The following is a 19,414-nucleotide window of genomic DNA, read 5'->3' on the forward strand; positions in this document are numbered from 1 at the left end:
GGGTGGAGGGGCTGGGCCCATGCCCAGGGGCTGGCGGGGACTAACCAGGGAGGGTCTGGACAGAGTAGCCCGGGGCTGCAGGGAACCACTGGGGGCTCCCAGCAGGGCTGAGGGCCCGGTGGCCAGGCTGGGCCTCTGCCTGCTGTTCTGTATGGCTGAAGGTCACGGATGCCAGCGAGACAAACCCCCAGAGGGCTTCATCAACCCATCTGGGACCTCTCAACAGGAAACCTCACCCAGCAGCTTCTCATTCCAACTTCTTGCTAAATTGGTTGTTTAGGAGACATTACATCATTCATCTGATGACTCCAATGGTGAAGCCTTTAGCCTCGAACCGATGCCCTCGGCAACCCCAGATCTGAACGTCCCGGGCTTATTACAGAGTTCGCATTGGTCTCCTTTGAAACTCTTTCTAGGAGGAAGGTGTGGGAGGCACCATGGGCTCCTGGGACACAGGCACCAGCTAAACCAAGCCCCCTGCCCTGCCCACGGAGTCTGAGATAAAGGTCGGCGGGGCTGGTTCCTTCTGGAACCTCCATCCAACCCATGCCTCTATCCTAGTGTTGCTGGCGACCCCTGGGATCCCCTCCAGTCTCCATCTTGTCTCTAGCGACCTTCCCACCACATGTGTCTACATTCCCCTTGGACCCTAATCCAACACGCCCTCACTTCTCTTCGTCACACCTGCAAAGACCCTACTTTCAAATAAGGTCACAAACACAGGACCCAGGGGTTAGGACCATCTCCAGGATTTTCCAACTTGACTTTTTCCTAGTGCCTGGTTTCCAATGGGAAATTTAACGACAAACCCCAAGTTTACACCGCTTTCCAGTTTTTAACGTATTTATTTAGCACCGAGTTGGATTCCTGCGGGGACACAGAGGCACACAAATAAATATACACATACACACTCGCACTCACACTCACACCTGCGAGTGTATAATCTGAAGCCCGCACTGGCATACCCAAGGCAACTGGGGGCCGAGCCGGTGGTCAGCTGCATGAAATGCCCCCGACTTGGTCCCATTCACGATGGCGCGACTCACAGAAATTGCAGTCACCACGACGTTGGTGATCACCTGCCCCGATGTGGGTGCTGGGCTGGTACAGGAGGTAGGTGGGGGGTATGGGAGCATGACGCCCCTGACCCTCCATGGGCCCCGTATGCCCCACAGTTTACCTGCCATCTTAGCTGGGATGGAATGATCCTGGGGTCCAAGGTCACTGTCTTTCTTTCTTTTCTTTTTTTTTTTTTCCTTTTTGCACTTTTAGGAGCTGTGATATATCAGCAGCTAGCCGGGGGGGGGGGGAAATACGCTTGCGTAAGCAACGCTTTTGGAACTCTTCTCTGACCGCTGTCCAGCAGACCTCCAGAACTTCCCAGTGCACACATTTTCGCGCATTCTTCCTTTCTCATTCCTCCCTGATTTACAAACCTCGGCTCATCTTCTAATTCCCCAGTAAGTGAGTAATTATTGCAATTAACGTTAGTTCATGGCACCTCTCACGGTTTTAATAATGGTCTTCATTTCGTTGTTATAAATGTTACTAATAACTCGTAACTCCTTACCTACCATCCTCACTGGTGACTGCCACGTGGCCGTTGAAAGATTTTCACCTATGTCCTCCCCAGAGGGTGATAAGCTGAAGCTAGAAGCCTGTAATGCAGCTCCCCCAGGCTGTGCTGTCCGTGGGCCACGGCGGTCAGCCTGCCGGCCACTGTTGGCTACACGATCCTCGCAAGCCCGACATCGTTGCAAGGTACGGGGAGCTCCCCGGCTTGGCCCCGGGGCTGTTTCGGGCGGAAACAGTGACAGCTGTGCTTCCTTAGCTAAGTCACTCATATGCTGGCCTCAGTCTCCACATCTATACAGTGGGGTTAATAATACCAACCTCGTAGCGTCTGGGTGAAGGATGAAGATGATGAAAAAAATAAGAACCCGCGAAAGCCGTCTGCATAGTGCTGGGCATTTAGACACGCACGCTTCCGATAAACTTTCCTACTATTATTATAACGTACAGCATCTACGGTGCTACCTGACACATGACAGGTGCTTCATAAATGCTCTTTGATTTGGAATCTGCAAGCTCAGATGAGAGGCAGGGAGGTGTGGGGGGACAGGAAGCTGGAAGCCGTTCTGTTCTGCCGTTTTGGCATTCGGCTAAATAAAATGCGGAGAGAATAAAAGAGGGGTTTTTTTTTTTTTTTTGAAAGTCCTTAGAAGTTTTCACTGAACTATGGGGGAAAAATATGCTGACTGTGTGCATAAATAATTGAACTTGACTTTCTAGGGCTGTGAACACAGGCCGCGGAAGCAGGGACGGGCGAGGTCCCAGGACAATGGAGAACCGAGGTTGGGCGGCGGCTCCGACGACAGCATGTCTGGGGTCCGAATCCCGCATGTGAGCAGCGCGGTGCCTCCCCCACAGGCTCTAGGTTGGAATCTGTTCCCGCCTCTCTTGGCTTCTAGGATTGCTGGCCGCCCTTGCTGTCCCCCACATCTGTCCCCGCGTGGCCTTCTCCTCGATGTGTGCGTCTCTGTCCCATTTGCTCCACTGTGGAGCCCCTACCTTCCCAGGTGACAGGATCAAGGCAGAGCTCGAACAGGGTGGGTCCCAGGAGGCCACGGCTGGGGCCCCCGACCTTTGCTTTTAGGGACTCCGCAGCTCTTGGACTTGAACTTTCCTGGGTTGTGTGTTGTTGTTTTTTTAAAGGAAACTAAGCTGTGTCGAGGATTTACTGCCATGTCGGCAGGTGGGTTTGCCGTGTTCTGTGACTCTGGAGAGAGCAGTGCCCCCCATCCCCAGGTGCTCTGCCCGCCCCCACACTCTCGGGGAGATGCCTGCTCGGGGTGTAGTCAGACATGAGTGGTGAGCTTTGCTGAGGTGAAGGGGGCTGCCAGGCCGGCCTGGCCCTGTCTCTCCAGGGCCCCATCTGAGCTGTGGGCACAGAGCTGCAGGACACTTTTTTTTTTTTTTAAGATTTTTATTTATTTATTTGACAGAGAGAGATCACAAATAGGCAGAGAGACAGGCAGGGATTGGGGAGAAGGTTCCCCGCTGACCAGGGAGCCCAATGCAGGGCTCGATTCCAGGAACCTGAGATCATGACCTGAGCTGAAGGCAGAGGTTTAACCCACTGAGCCATCCAGGCGCCCCTGTAGGACACTTTCTAATAACTTCAAAATAATACTAATAATAGCAATAGTAAGGACACCGGACATTGGACTCAGGGCCCACCCTCCCCCAGAATGACCTCATCTGAGCTTGGGCACATCTTCAAGACCCTATTTCCAAATCAGGCCACATTCTGGGGTTCTGGGAAGGATGTGAATTTTGTGAAGACCCATCTAACCCCATACATGGGTGAAAATGACCACAGACCTCACTTCCCACTGCCTGCCTACCCCAGCACTGGAACTTGGCCCTTTATGGGTCACCACATGTCCCCCAGACAAGACTGGGGGAGGGCAGGGCCTTAACGCCCAACCTCATCATCTCTCCAACCTCCCCTCCCTCACCCCACACCCAATCCCACTCCACCGTCCAGTCATCCAGTCCAGAAACCGGGTGCTAGTTACCCTCCTCCTGGGTACCCTCCACCACCCTCCCCTACCTCACCTGCCCACCTGTGTCACCATCACCCATCCTACCCCATGGGTCCCACTGCTTCCTTCTGTCTTAGATACTGTCCTATCCCAGCCACCAGGGGCGGGGACCACCACCCCTTCATGAAGACAGAGCAGGACTGGCAGGTCCTGGCCCCACACCTTCAAGGTCCATCCTCCTGGTCTCTGATGCCAGGTCCTCTGCCAGGTGGCGGCCTCCCAGGTACATTACCTGCACTCTGGGAACCAGCCAAGCCCTGTACCTGCGGTCTCGTGTCGCCAAGGGTGAGGCTCTCCATTGACTTACTTTCGCTCTGGCACGTGGTGCGCCCTCTGCCACCGTCTCCAGCATGGATGACCGCCACCGAATGGGGGGAGAGATGGACACTCAGAGCCAACAGCTGCCTGCAGGCCATTCAGCCGGGGACCTCCCTCCAACCTCAGCCCCCCCGCTGTCCCCCTCTTTTACCTCTCAGAAAGGCCAAGTGCAGGGCCCCGAGGGACATCACGGGAGCAGCAGCATCAGCCCCCGGAGAGGCCAACGTCCAGGGAAGATTCAGGGAGCATGGCGGGGACAACTGAGAGCCACCAAGCTCGTCCCTTGGCACTCCAGACTAAGCTTACCCAGAAGCCCTAGCCGTCAGCGCCTGCCCGCGGCCACAGCCCCTCCCGGACCGGCCTCTCAGCCTGCCCCCCAGCTGGTGTGGGACGACCTCATCAGCCACTTGGTTTCACGGGCCCGACAGGCAGACGCATTTGGGAGCCTCTTGTCCCCGTGCTCCTGTCGACTGGGCATTCACTCTGCAGCTCTCCCCCTGTCCTGCCCACACCACCAGAGCGAGGCCAGGTCTAGACCGCCCCCCACGCCACGTCTGAATTCCGCAGACAACAACACGGTCAGAGCCCTTCCCCACTCCGCCGTGTCTATCGACTGTCCTGACTGCTTTCGGGGGCTTTTGGCTTCTGTCTCCTTTCCCGGCGTGTCTCTAACCCTCTCTTGCTGGGCGGATGCTGCCACGCCCTGCCCCATGCCTCCCGCTCTCCCGCCTTCCTTCCGTGTGCCCCGAAGCTTCTACTGTGCACATCTCCAACTCTGTGGCCTTGGGAGCGGGTATGAGGAGACTTTACCCCCGGAGCGGCCCTTGACCAACGGCGGGCAGGGTGTTGGGGAAGAACTACCCCAGCTCTCTCCCCTTGAGTAGGACAAGGCAGAAGTGAGGTCCACGTGGTCTCCCGGCTGGAGCCCTGGGGCCCACGCTTGTGACTTGCTCCTCAGTTCACCTTGCCTGGGCTTCCTTCCTCCCCCGGGGCCACTTTCCGTACTTGCAGTTGCTTCTGCGATCACCTCCCAGCTGGACTCTTCCCCTCAAATCCTACTCGGGGCCAGCTTCAGGCTCAGATCTGAGCCAAGTCACCACCCGTCTCCTCTCTCGGCAAGCCCGTGCCCAAACCCACCTCGGCATTCGCACCTGTGCCTCTAAATCCTCGCCGACACCCACTAATGAGGTGACCAGTTTCGACCAGGAACAGTGGAGGTGACAGCAACAACCCACCTCCTTCCCCTCGTGTTGCAGGGGCCAGCGGAACGATGGCGCGTGAAGCCTGGCAACGAGAATGGGCACTTCCTCCTGGGTGCTTTCCGGCCCCTGTTCGTACCTCTCGCCAGCATCTACTTTGGGCCCCCCTGTGAGGTGGTGGGAAGGAACCTGTTACCCCCATCAGATTGGGAGCCCCTAAAGGGATCCCATGTCCCCATAGCCTCTGGCATGACGGCCGACACGTAGTAGGACCCACACACGATGCCCTGGAATGAAATCCCACTTTCGTTCACTCTATTTCCCAACACTTACTCCCCCGGGTGCCCTTTGGCTTTGTCCGTAGAGAGAAGAACCAGGCTTGGGGGTGGATAGGGAAACGTCACTTTCGCAATGAATCCCCCGAGAGGTCCCAGGGTCAGATCCCCGTGTGGTCAGAAGCCTAGAGGTAAAAACATCACCAAATGTGAGAAAGAAAACCAGAGAAGCAATTCCACTCTTGCGACTTCTGGAAGCTTCCAGGCGTAAAGGTGAGAGAGAAACAAGGCTTAGCCCACGGCGTGTTCTGGAGGAATCCTCCTTCTCCTTGTAAAGGGCATCCTACATGTATGTGCAACACATTGACTCACTCTCAGAAGAGAATTGAACCTCTAACTTGGAGTCTAGGATGTGGGCGTAAAAGTACTAATTAGGATGGTTCTGCTAATAATAGAAGCTTTGGGACAGAAGCATTCTAGGCGGCACCGGGGCTTGGCTCCTGTGGGGGACGGCTGCTGTCTCTGTGGCTCCTGCCGTGGATGCCAGGCAGTCTGGCCGCAGCTGGAAACCCCCTGTCCTTCCCTGGCCATTTTCTCACTCGATGTCCACATCAACCACTTTCACCAGGAGGAGCCCAAACTCCCCCCTCATGCCGAGGCTGTGAGCGTGGTGGCCACATCTCCCAGGAGAAAGGCTGAAGATTTCAAACACTGGGATCATCCAGTCCCCTTGTCCGCCGCTGCCACTCCCAGCCTGGGGGCCCAGAGAGCTTCCCTTTGGTGTCCCTTTGGCAGGTGCTCCTCTTGACTTGACGGCCACCACTTTGGGATCCGGCAGACCCGGACTGAGATGTAGGCCTCCCACCCGACCTATAGGCTGGGTGACTCTGGTTGTTTGGTTCTCTCCTCTGTGAATGGGGCAGGATGTTAACACTTCTCTGGGGCTCTTATGGGATCATCAACCAAAGAGCACGTGTGGGTAGGCTTAATGCTGCCCCTGGAAAGTTCTCGGCAATGGCTGAGTCTCATCTCCCCCTCTGTCCAGCGGCCACGTCGCCAGTTCTGAACGTCTCTCCCAGCCCAGGCCCCATCTCTGTTCCCTGTTTGAAGGCTGATTGCATGAGGAAATAGAGACATTTACAGGGGCTGAGGCAGAGGAAGGGAGCTGGGGGGCTGCTGTCTCCCACAGACCCATAGTTAGTGCTGCACTGAGTACTCGAAACTCTGTCGAGATGCTAGATCTTACGTGCCCTTACCATGAAAGAAAAAAAGGAAAAATTTTAAGTCTTAAATATGAGGTGCCCGGGTGGCTCAGTCCTCAAGCGTCTGCCTTCGGCTCAGGTCATGATCCCAGGGTCCTGGGATCAAGCCTGGCATCCGGCTCCCTGCTTAGCAGGAAACCTGCTTCTCCCTCTCCCACTCCCCCTGCTTGTGTTCCCTCTGTCTCTGTGTCCTTTCTGTCAAAACATAAATAAAATCTTTGAAAAAAAGTCTTAAACAAAAACGGCAGCAGGAAACTTTTGGAGATGACAGGCAAGTTCATGGCCTTGACTGCGGTGATGGTCTCATGGGTGTACACTCCCCCCCCCCCCCCCCCGCTCACCAGGCCGTGTGCGTTGAGGACATACAGCTGTCTGTGGGTCCGTCTTGCCTCGATGACGTGGTTTCTCCAGGTTTTGACTTCTGCCTTTGAAAACTGTGCTGTTGTTGGCAGGGAAGTTAAGAAAATGCATTGGGGGAGAGAAAAACAATCCCCCAAGTGGCTTTTTGACCCTGGACTTGTAACGGCACCAGGATGGAGACCCAGCTAGCAGGGGAGGTGGTCAGGGTGGTGGAACCATCCTGGGTTTGGAACCAGACAGCTCTGAGTTTGAATCCTGACCCCAGCTCACACTGGCCAAGATCTGGGGCTACTATTTCGCTTCCCTGGCTTTTCAAACATCAGGCAATTACATCTGCCATGCAGGGGGGCGTGGCCCAAGGTTGATGGGAAGGATGATGTGGCGAAACAGCCCAGTGAGCCTGGGGTAGGCACATACAGTGATGGGTGACCCGTCCATGCAGGCTCCTGCCTCATCCTCTATCTCTCCAGGTACACAGGGAGCCTCAGCCTTGGACCAGACCCATGGAACCTTCCCCCATCTGGAAAGGGGCGCCACAGTGCTCTGGGGGCACTCACTCAGCCTCCAGGCCATCCCATTCGTATTTGAAGGGATTTTGGACAGGACCTAGCCAGTCTCCAGTTCATTGTCAACATATAATCTGTACATGGAGGACTTGTCTTTCCGCTCTAGCTGACGTAGCTATAGGTATATAGTTTAGAAATGCCCTGTGAAGCCACGTAACCTTTGAGACTCCTGGGAATAACTATTTGGGGGGAAAAAAAAAAGTCGAACTATAGGGGCGCCCAGCTGGCTCAGTTGGTAGAGCTCGTGACTCTTGATCTCGGGGTCTTGGGTTCCAGCCTCATGTTGGGTATAGAGATTACTTAAAAATAAAATCTTGGGGCGCCTGGTGGCTCAGTTGTTAAGCCTCTGCCTTCGGCTCAGGTCACGATCGCGGTGCCAGCCAAGGCCTCCCCACCAGCCTCGGTTCCACCTCTCCTCTGTCCGGTAAAGGCTCCCAGAGCACATGGCTGGGCATCCCGTCTTTTCCATTCACAAACCAGGTGGGGTGTGTGGCTCCAGAGGAGAGGACAGGGACGTGGGGTGGGAAGGAAAGGAGAGACTCCCTCCCAAACTGGCAAAACGTCCAACCTAAAGTCCCGCCAGAGTCCCTGTGCGCGCCTGCCAGGTGGGGCGAGATGCGCAAATCAGAAGCAAGGACTAAGAACTCGCAGCATCCGTGCTTCACGGATGCGTGGGGATGAACGGAAACTCAGTGTTCCCCAGAGAGAAATCTCCGAGAGAAATCTCCCGGTAAGCCGTTGTGTTGGACCGTGTTCCCCAGTATCCCCGCGTGGGAGTCCTGATCCCAGTACCTCAGCATGGGACCTTATTTGGAAATAGGGTTTTTAGAGAAGTCACCGAGTGAAAGTGAAGTCATGACAGTGGCCCCGAATCCAGGGTGACTCGTCCTGGATAAACAGGGGAACTTTGGACACAGGAGCACGTCCACAGGGAGCCTGTCATTTGGAAGCAGAGGCAGGTATTGGGGTGATGCTAAGAATGCCAGCAAACCCCAGAAGCTGGGAGAGGCCTGAACAGAGTGTCCCCCACAGCCTGAGAAGTAACCCACCCTGCTACCTCCTGCTCGTGGCTTCCGGCCTCCAGTCAGCAAGAGCATAGATCTCTGCGTATTAAGCCCCCCAACACGAGGAGCTTTATACGGACCCCGGAATGAATACACATGGACCCTGACCTGACCCCTGCAGGTGAGCGGATGCTGTCTGGTGTTCGGAGGGGACGGGACCGTGGGTGGCGGCCCGAGATACGGGGGTTGTGCTGTGATGGGCTCCTGGTGACCGTGAATGGGTCCCGTGAGCATCTCCTTGCCTCAGTTTCCCCACTGGTAGCAGGACAGCCATTATTCCTGTCCTCCCAGGCCCGGGAGCTGCTGTGTAGATGGAATCAGTTAGAGACATGGGGGGGCCAAGGCCAGCCTGGCGAGGAAGGGAAATCAGAGTTCCCATTGCGCGGACTGTGTCCGCAGTCCCTTATGTGGCGTTCTGAAGTCCCAACCAGGCTCGGTGTTACGCCGATGAGTCTGATGCTCACGCTTGATTGGCAGCAGACCCTGATGTGAGCTGACGGGAGGTCGTCCGGTGGCTCTCGTTCCCCTTCTGGTGGACATTTGCACGTTCGGCAGTGGGAATACCGAGGGGTGCGATTGCTGGGCGATGCACTGGTCCACGGGGGCTGTCGGGAATGTCTGGCAAGTGCATCCTATGACTTCTAAAACCTGACAGGTTCTGGATCACTGTGGACCTGAATACAACCAGCCCTGTGCTCCTCTCTTCTCCCTGGGAGATGCAGGAGTGAGGGTCTGCGCGCCCGCAGGACTGGGGGGCAGTGGGACGGGGACCAGAGCCTGTCTGCTCATCAGAAAGGAGGTTCCGACCGAGTGTGGGTTTCCCGGGCTACCGTAATGAGGTACCACACACTGGGAGCTTAAAGGAACAGAAGTGTATCCTTTCACAGCCTGGAGGCCGGAAGCCCTAAATCCTGGCGTTGGCAGGGCTGGTCCTTTCAGAAGAGGAGAATCCTTCCCAGGCCTCCTCTCTCTCAGCTTCTGGTGGCTCCAACAATCCTTGGTGTTCCTCGACTTAGGGACACCAATCTCTGTCTCTGTCATCACACAGCATTGTCCCGTGTGTGTCTGGGTCCCTCCTCTCCTCTTCTGATAAGGACGCCAGTCATATGGGAGATCGGGTCCACCCTAATCCAGTATGATCTGAACTTGACTAGTTACCTGAAGTGCGTCTGACATGGGACATCAGAGGAGAGGGTGACTCCAGGGTCAGTGGGCGGTGTTCCTACCCCTGGGGCCGGTGAGCTTAGAGTAGGTCTTGGTCAGTGCAGGTGCCCAGGGACATCCCAGGAGATGCTCAGGGACAGCAGGCTCCAGGCTTCAGCCTGTCCGCGTCTGGCAGACGTCTCTCAGATTCTCCGGCCAGGCTCTGAGTTGGTGCGCAAGCCACGGGCCAGGCCCTGACCACCCATGTTCAGGGAGCGGAGTAACAGTCTGTGATGCTGAGGCTCTCCTGGGGCTCGCCCCCTTGAAACCCGAGTCCCCTGCACCAGTGCCCCAGGCTTCAATCCTGACCTCTGGCCACTGCTCCAGACGGTGTGGCACTGTGCTGGGCGAGACAGAGCGGAATACTGGGAAAATGAGGCCCTGGGGCCATGAGACCTGGGTGGGGGTGAATTTTGCCCCAGTCCTTACGGCGAGCTCACCGTACAATTAGTTATTCAGGCTGGGACACATTGCAGAGTAAAAAAGGACACTGTTAAATATTACGCAGGACAGTAATCGTGAACAAGACTGTTGTGGGTGGTGTGTGGACGCCGCATCCATAGCTATGCAGCTTGGGAAGGTTCTGGAACCACTCTGGGCATCAGTGCCCTTGTCTATTAAGTGGGGATAATTGTTCTCACCTCCACAGGATCCCTTGACAAAGGGTATCTTCTACAGAGGACAGAGGGAAGGCTCTCCGTAAAGGGGGCCCACGACAGCACCTAATGAAAAGTCAAGTCTGAAGCCTCCCCGAGAACTCACTCACGATGGGTGTGTCCTGCACCAGACTTTCGAGTCCCTTCCTGCTGCTCCCCTTGCTTCATCTCTGCAGGAGACCAGGGTGGCCCCGGGAATCAGAACGTGCCTCCTTATCTTCTCCTTCAGGCCGAGTATGGGCACCTCTGTCCTGAGTCTTGGCCTCTACCTCCCAGCTGCCCCCACCTTGTCCGCATCCCTTACATCACCGTGCAGTAATCGCAGAGCACAGACTCGACCAGAACCGTGCGGAAACCTTGGGCAGTTTCCCCTGCCGTCGTGCCACGCTGAAACCCATGTGATCCGGCCTCATGGCCTTTTCTATCCTACTTCTCTCCCCCATTAGAGCAGAGCCTTGAAAAGGGTAAGAATTTGAGAGGCCTCTGATGTCTCTGCCTCCGGACCTTGGCTTATGCTGCTTCCTCAGCTACAGTACCTTTCCCTGTCATTAAACACCAGGCTGTCGTCAGCCAACTTGCCCAAGATCACACAGCTCCTAAGGGGAAGAGCCCGGGTCTCCTCTGCCTCGGCCAGGGCCTCCCTCCTAGTCAAGCCAGGGCCCTCTGCATTGGTCCTTTAACCTTCAAAACCGGGGTACCTGACCTACGTCCTGGAGCTCCGCTGAGGGTCAGGGAGATCACAGATACGGAGGATGCTTCGTGAATGGTAAAACCCAGAACAAATGCTACTCTTACCCTCTCACGGCTCTGCTCAAATGGCTTCTGGACAAGCCCCTTCCAGACCACCCTTCCCGGAATTAACCCTTCCCTCCCCCGCTACCCCATTTCCCTCACTCTGTGCTGTCTTTAATGCAGGGTCCCTGGGATGGTCATTCCTTACGTCTGTGTTTTCTCTCTTGGAGCCTCACCACACCACGGTCCCTCGAGGGCTCTGAGACCCGTCTAATTGGATGTCTGTCACACAGCGCCCGGTGCAGGGCCCTGTACAATGCAGGTGCATATTAAATGCTTATTGAGGAGATTCCAAGGTCTTCTTTCAAGATGCACCTTGGCTTTTTTTGGGAACCTTTCATGCAGGGGAGAAACTGAAGACCTGTTCTTTAGTCTGAGAATTATCACCAACACTTTCAGTTCGTTCCAGTGCCCCAGGGGCTTTCTTAGATGTGATCCTATGAACCCTCACCAGAACCCTGTAGCTCTTCCCCATCTTAGCTGGGGGTCCTTTGAAAACAGAGGCAACGCAAACCTTACAGTCTCTTTCTTGGGGTTCAATCCTAGGGCAGCAAGATGTGGGAAAGGCAGGGAAGGAAGAAAAGCAAAATCGAGGTGATGGGTTCCTGCAACGCCCGCCGCTTCACACAAAGCGGGTCCCACCCAGAGCATCCGACCCGCCAAGGAAGGGAGTGATACTGATTTGCCGGGTCCTGCGTGAATCAGCTTCTGGTTGCTTCAAGTTCATTTGATGGAGTCCGAGCCAGGTCCCCCGGATTTCCCAGTCTGTGTTCCTTCACCCTTTGTCCAACAGCGTGGAGGCCAGATCCATGTCCAAGGTGCAAAACTTCACTCAGAAACCAGCAGGGGAGGCGGGGAGCAGCCAGGCCCCCGGGGGTCCACAGGGTTGGAGGAGCTGCAGCTCCTGGGGTGGAGACCGCGCTGCAGGCCGGCCTTCACCTCTGCCTGGTTGAGCCAGCAATGGACCGGGACTCCCCACTGAGCTAGTAGCCAAGGTCTGGGGCTACAGGAGCTGAGTGGATCTGGGGGTCACTGTGGTCGGCCGGATAATTCCCATTCCCATTTGACATCCGAAGAAACAGAGGCTAGGAGATGTGGAGTAACTTGCCCAAGGTCTGAGACTGTTAAGGGACGGACCCAAGTCTCAAACTCAGGTATTCAAGCTCTACTCCAGGCCCCCTGTCCACCTGACGCAGGTGAAGAGAAACGTGGATGATGGGATGTAGACACTGCTCACTTCTGCGGCAATTGCTAATTGTCCATCTTTCCAGAAACGGACTGTATTTCTCCTAGCATCCAGCCAGCCACCCCCCACCCCCCGCCCACTCACCTACTCCTCCGTTAAGCACTTGCTTGGCTCCGGGCACACGGGGTCATCCGTCAACACACAGATGCCGAGCTCTGCTCACAGACCAGGCTCGGAGTTGGCCTGGGCGCCCGTGGGGAAAAAAGCAATCACCTTTCTTACGGGACAGCATATGCCTCACGCTAAGGAGCTCCGCCTGGCAGGTCTCCCCAGGGAGGAGTGAAGAACTCATGTGTAGAAACCAGAGTAAGTTCCCCGGGAAATGGGGCATTTGAGGTGAACATGGGAGGATGAAGAGGCTTTTTAAAAGGTAGGATATGAGGGAAAGGGCACTCCCCACGGAGGGCACAGCATGGGCAAAGGGAGGGCGGCTGGGAGAGCAGGACAGAGTCAGAGAGTGGTGTGTCCACGGGGACAGCACCGGACTCTGCCCGTTTGCTCGCAAGAACTTCAGCTTCAACTCCCTCAACGCCCCAGCCCTGGGCCCCCATTGCTTGCTCAGGAATTAGGTAGCTAGGAAAACAACAGAGGGCCAAGCAGACATCATTACTGCGCCCTGAATTAATTAACAGAAACTCGCAGACAGCATTTCAAATGCTCCACAGCAGAAAGCACTCTCCTCTAGCCGGCACCTGCCGGAGCGCGTGCCTGGGTCACCGACAACCTGAGACTCCTGTCTGCTGATTTAATTACATACACGGCCGATGAGATTATTATGAATTTTTACCAAAAAGCCAGTGACATTTACAGAGATTACAGTAGGAATGCACTCACACTGGCCAGCTGTCCTGGGCTCTCGCAACACACTGCTCCCCGGGGCCATCCACTTTACCAGGCTGGGGCCAACTGGCGCCCGGGGCCAACGAAAGCCCTGAAGCGGGAGGATGCCATCCTGAGCTGGGCTGAACCCAGGGTGGAAGGAGCCAGAACTTCTTCCCAGCATCAGATCTTTTGTTTTGCATTCGGTGAACCGTGCTTGTCCCTGGTTCGTGCTAGACCAAATGGATCATGACCACTTAGAACATGCTTTAGTTTTGCGCTGGATGACGAAGCTCACAGACTAACCCGCGATCCATGACTGAGTTTTTCCTAAAGGTTAGTGCTGGGGTCAGAGATGAGAGGCCCCTGGTGTCTGGGGCCCAAGGCACCAACACGTAAGTCACTTTTGGCAAAAGCCTGAACGGAGGCCAGAGCCACTCTGGGGTCCTGACCTGAAAAAACACTCCAACAACTTCTGATGGTACAAGTGACATGGGACAGGGGCCATATGTCGAGTGGGGCTTTTGGGGATTGTGTGAGCCGAGGTATTTCTTGGGCTGTGCAGGAATATGAAGTTATAATGATTTATCAGTTCAAACGTTTCCTTTGAGAGAGGACTGCTCGGTCCCCCCAACCCCCAGCGTCTTCCAAAGGTACCGGGACGCCGGGGCAGGGCACAGAGCACAGGGACGTTCACGATGCGGAGACATCGGCTCGGGGACAGTCCCCTCCGGGCCGTGGGCTGGGAGTTTGGGGATACGACCTCGGCGGCTGCTGGTACAATGTCACATCGACCGGGCGCGTTTACGATTTTTAACAACAGCCTTAAAAAGTCCGGTGACATCTGTTGGGAATTGAACCGTGAGTGCGAAAAAACCACTACAGGGACAGTCAGGAGACCCGTCTTCGTCCCATCCAGACACCGCGGCGGCCCTGGGGCGCAGGGGGACCCCGGCCACCGCACGAGCGCCACCTCCCCGGGAGCCGCGCGGTGTGCAGGGCGGCGGGAGGGCCGGCGGGCGACTTGAGTGAAGTCGGCGACGGAGCTGCCCGAGGCGGGGAGAGCGGGGAGCGAAGGGCCCCGAGCGCCGGAGCAGGAAAGAAACCAAAAAACGGACATTTTATCCTCCCACCGGAAAGTACCCACGACCCGGCCTCGGGCTGAGCCGCCCGTTCTCCCCGCGGGTGGCTGGGCGCGGGGGCGGAGAGGCGGCGGGGCGTCCACCTGAGCCGCCCCGGGACCCGAAGCCCCCGGCCGCGGGCCGGCGAGTTCGCGCCCCGCCGCGCCGCCACTTTTGTTCTCGGGTCGGGGAGCCGGGCCGCGGCGGGGCCGCAGTGCGCACGCGCGGGCGGGGCGGGGGCGGGGCGGGGCGGGCGGCGGACTCCGGCCCCGCCCCCCGCCGCCCCGGCCCGCTCCATCCGGGCACTGCCGAATTAGCATCGTGCCGAGGCACAACTTTGCCGAGGCCCTGCGAGATCCAGGCGCGCGCCGGAGGAAATATAGTCCCTGCCGGCCGGCGGCTCGCGCGGGCGGCGGCGGCGGCGGGGCGGGCGCGCGCGGGGCTGCGCGGGGCTCCCGGGCGCCTGGGGGCCATGCGCCGGCCAGCGCGGGGGGCCCGGGGACCCGGCGCAACTTGCCGGCCGGCCTGAGGAGTTGGAGCGGCCGCGAGCTCGGCGCCGCGGCGCCCGGCCGCCTTTCTTCCCCCTCGCCAGACCCCCCCCCCCGCCCCGGCTCCCTCCGGTTCGGCCTTGGGGGAGGGGGCTCGTGTGCACCCCCCACTCCGCGGAGGCCCGGTCCGCCCCCGCCGGCTCCCGCCCCCGCGGAGTCGCGCAACTTCCCGGGAGCCGGGGCCAAAGTGAGCGCAAAGTGCTGCCCAAGTTGCCGGGATGGAGCTGCAGAGCCGGCCCGAGGCGCTCGCCGTGGAACTCGCGCGCCACCAGGTAGGCGGCCGGGGGCCCCGGGCCAGGAGTGGGGGGCTTCAGGGACCCGAGCCCGACGTCCTCGTCCTCGTCGTCGCAGGGTCTCCACGGCTGAAGGTGCCCGGAGAGGGCTCCTGCTCCAGCCTGCCCCGGGGCCCGGGGGAGTTTTTACGCGCCCGGCCCCCCGCCCCCCGAGCTCCTCCTCCTCCTCCCTCCTCTCTCGCAATCTTGCACAGTTTGGTGGGGGGGCCCGGACCCCGTGGGACCCGGGCCCCGCGTCTTCTCTTTCTCCACGTAGGGTCTGCAGGACTGAGGGTGCCAGGAAGGGGCCCCTCCGTGAGCCTGCCCCGGGGTGTTTGTGTGGGAGCGTGGACCGGCCCCCACCCGGCCCCACCCGGCCCCCACCCCTGTGCGACCCGGCACAGTTTGCAAAAGTAGTTTCGGCGATTGTTGCTCGGGCTAGCGGCGGCGTGGCGGCCGGAGCCCGAGCGGAATTGCGGCGTGCGCGTGTGTGTGTTGGGGAGATTAGGACGCGACTTGAATATTTATGAGCTTTGCTCGACACGGACTCGCCGTGTTTACTTGGCTCTTTGTTCCTCCCCCCTCCCCCGGCACACAGTCACACTCACACTCACTCGCACACGCACCCCTGCCTGCAAACTTGCACGGCTCGGGGCGCGCCGCCGGGTGGCCGCGGCCCCCGCCCCGCCCCGCGAGCTGCCCCGATGAGGCGGCAGCCACAGGTAAGCGGCCCCGCGCGGCACTGCCCAGCCGCCGCGCGTGCAGGACGCGGCCCGGGGAACTTGGGGCGCGCTGCGGACAGCCCGGTCCGCGAGCTGTCGGGCGGGGGGCTGCGGCCCGCGGGGCCCCGGGCGCACTCGACCCCCCGGGGCGGCCGGCCTGAGCCCGCTCCTCCGTGTTTCCGCAGAACGGCGACCTCAAGAAGCAGCTCCACGAAAGGCAGCCGCGGATCGCCGCGCTCAGCGACAAACAAGTAAGCGAGCCGGAGCCTGCGCCCCCAAACTCCGCCCGCGGTGGGGAGGAGGGGTCGCCCGGCACTTTGGCAGCACCCTAAAAAGTGCCGGCCTCGGCGCCGCACGCTCAGACTCCCAAAGGAGTCTGTCTGCAGCCCTCAAAGTTACCCGCCCCCCCTTTTCTGGAAAGAAAGAGCCGGGCTCTTGGAGGCCGAGGGGGGGAGAGTGGCTCCGAGAGGCTCCGGCAGTGGCCGAAAGAGAGAAGCTGCACTCAAACGGCGGCGAGCAGCCCGGCGTCCATTTTGAGTTGGTGGACATGTTTTTGGAATGTGGCAGTTTCTCCCGGCTGGGTGTCCCCCACTTCACGCCGCTGTGAGGGTAGGGGTGGCGGGGGTCGCTATTGCAGGCCTGGATACCAAACTCCTTGGAAGCGATTTCTGGATTCCATTGCAAATCTGATTTAAAGCGTCGTTCCTCCGGGCTCCCCCCTCCCCTCCACTTCTCCAGCATCACTTTTTATTCTCGGAACCTGACGCCAGCTCGCGGGGAACAAAAGAAAGGCGCCCCCAGGACCCCCCAGTTCTGCCCCAACTTTGGCCTCTGGCCTCCAGGCGTCGGTTGGGACACCCGAGGAGCGCCTCGCGGCGTGGGGCACGGCCGCCGACCCCCCTCCCGGCCCCTCCGGGGAGGAAAAGTTGTCCATTGTGACTTAGTTGCGCTGAGCTCAGCGCTCGGGGTTTCAGCACCACGAACAGATGCCGCCGCCAGAGCGCGGCCGGCCGCGCGCCCCCGCCCCCTCCCCCGCCGCCGCTCGCGCCCCTCCCCCTCCGCTCCTCCCCCTCCGCGCCCGGCTCCCCGCACTCGCGCTCCCGCCCCTTCCCCGCGCCGCCCGGAGCCGAGAACTTTGAGCGGCGCAGCCAATGGCGCTCCCGGGGCTCCGAAGCTGGCGGGGGCGGGGGCGCCGGCGCCCCTCCCCGCGGCCCCTCCCCTCCGCGGGCCCGCCCCCGCCCCGCCGCACCCCCTGGCCATCGATCGCGCTTCCTTCGGAATGCCGGCCGCAGCCGTCAGCGCCAAACTTGGACAGCGTCGCCCCCGCCCCCGCCCCCGCCGCGGCCGCTGATGTGGCCCCCTCCGTCCTCTCCTAACTCCCGGCCGCGGATCCGATGGCCCCTCCCCGGAGGGCTTTTCGGTGGAGGGGGAGACGTGGACGAGATCGGCGGGGGTGGCGGCGACCGCGGAGCCGGAGAACTCGGAAGCCGGGTGTAAATTTCGAGTCTTTAAAGTTGAAAAGTGATGGGAGGGGGCGTGCGGAGAGGAGGGGGCCGGGGGCTGCGGAAAGAAAGATGGCTGTCCCCGCGGGTCCGCGCCTGGTCGGGGGCGCCCGGCTGGACGGGAGGGTTGGGACGAATGCATTAACCCCTTTCTGTCGGTGCCGCGCCCCCCCCCTCCCCGGCCGCGCGCGCCCGCCCGCCCGGCCCGCGCCCCCGTCCGGGCGTGGAAGCTTCCATTCCCGCCGGAGGGGGGTCCGGCGCGCGGCCCCGGCGAAGTCGGGGAGTTCGCGGGGGGAGGGGACCCAGGCCCGGCATTACCATTTTGATTGCTTTGATGCCATTTTTGGAGGGGGAGGGGTTGGAAGACCCTTCGCTGAGCACAAAGATGTTTAATCACTGTGCAGAATCAAATCAGATACTTTATTTATTTATTTAATTTTTTTTTTAAGGAAAAAACCCCATCATCAAATCCAGTACGGTGTGATAGCTGAGGGTTGCTAAGCCCTTTTTTCACTGGGTAAAACGGCAAGTTGTTGACTCTTAGGCTCTGAGTGGAAGATTTAAGAGAGAGAGGGAGGGAGGGAGAGGAAGAGAGAATCCGGTAATCCCGCAGCTTTTATGGCAACAATGTCTTTATGTGTGCTTCTGCATGGCAATAGTTTCACTATTTGGAGTGGCTTTTCAGAGCTTGGGTTTGATCCTTTCGTCTGTATTGTAGCAACTGTTTCAAGGCTGTTTAAAATTTTATGATGATAGTAAATGAGTAGCTATTTATTATCTGTCATGCCGGAATTTAGATGAGGCTGAAGGAAACATTTGAAAATTCTGCTCGGAGGCTTCGGTGCAGCTTCGGCGAGGGAGCTGTCCGACTCCAGGCTGCCTTTGCCTTTAAATCTGAACTCGGGGAGGGAAAGATGCTTGAGGAAGGCAGGCACGTCCATCTTTTTGTGTGTGTGAAGTGTGTGTTCAAAAAGAAAGGAAACAAGGAAAACTTTTGTTCTCTGGCCTTTTAAAAATGTTTCTTTTTTAAATGACTAAATATAACATCTGGTAAGCAGCCAGCATTGGGCCTGGCCATCGAAACTTGTGTTTGGAACTGTCTGTTGTTTTTCCTTTTTCCCTTTGTGGCATTTTATATAACAAGGGCTCATAAAAGAGGGAGGGGAGGGGGCTGAGGCCGTGGTGCGGCATGCTAATAACGCTGCCTTGTCTCTCCCGAGCTCCGAGGTGAAATCTTTCAGAGGTCACCTATGAAATGAGTTGGGTAGACTTAACATTTACTCGTCTCTCCCTCCTTGGGAGAGTTTGGTGGTGATTGGCAGCTCGGCTGGGGAAGGGTCCATGCACAAGCCCTTGGAGGTGATTCTGGGCTGCACCCGGGGTCTGGAAGAGGAGCTCTGCTTGGTGACTTCGGAAGCTTCCCCGGGAGAAGCAGAAATGTGGGAGCAGGTAGGAAAAGGCCAGTCTTTTCGAGTTTGTTTTTGACTCAACATAAAATGAAAGGTAGTGCTCATTTATGGATTCGCTCGGGAAGAAACTCAGACCGTTTACACTCACGAAGACGTGTTTTTGTGCTCCTCCCGCCTGGAATGGCTGGAACGTGGGCTGTAAAGGTTAAGTTTCCATTAAAAGTGCGTATGCGGGTGACGAGCTAGGTAGTAAAGCGAACCGAGGACCCCGTTACCCACATCTGTTAGAAACATGATAGCCGCTGAGTAATATCTTTTGGTGCCCAGCCATCAATTTCCCATTCATGCCCTTGACACTGGAATTGTTTCAGTGATTTCTAGAAACATGGACAAGTGTTTAAAGATGTTTATCAAGGACTCATAGAAGTAAATAGGTTGGTGGTTGGTCAGAAGTAGAGAGATACAAACCCTG

At 58.1% G+C, this 19,414-nt stretch overlaps 1 protein-coding gene across 3 annotated transcripts in view; it reads left to right on the forward strand.

The window, feature by feature from the left end:
* Positions 1-15,255: 15,255 nt before the first annotated feature.
* Positions 15,256-19,414, forward strand: part of PHF21B (PHD finger protein 21B) — a gene marked incomplete at both ends in the record, with an annotated part of 84,692 nt that continues 80,533 nt past the window's right edge. For 2 of the 3 annotated variants that reach the window (XM_080811617.1, XM_080811618.1), the window contains 2 exons: positions 15,256-15,309; positions 16,217-16,282. In XM_080811617.1, coding sequence (XP_080667743.1) covers positions 15,256-15,309; positions 16,217-16,282 — 120 coding nt within the window. Of the gene's footprint in view, positions 15,310-16,013; positions 16,032-16,216; positions 16,283-19,414 lie in introns of those variants that run through there. The other variant, XM_080811619.1, reaches the window with a different exon arrangement.

This window comes from Martes martes (genome assembly GCF_963455335.1).
Source record: "Martes martes genome assembly, chromosome: 8".
NCBI classification, from domain to species: Eukaryota; Metazoa; Chordata; class Mammalia; order Carnivora; family Mustelidae; genus Martes; species Martes martes.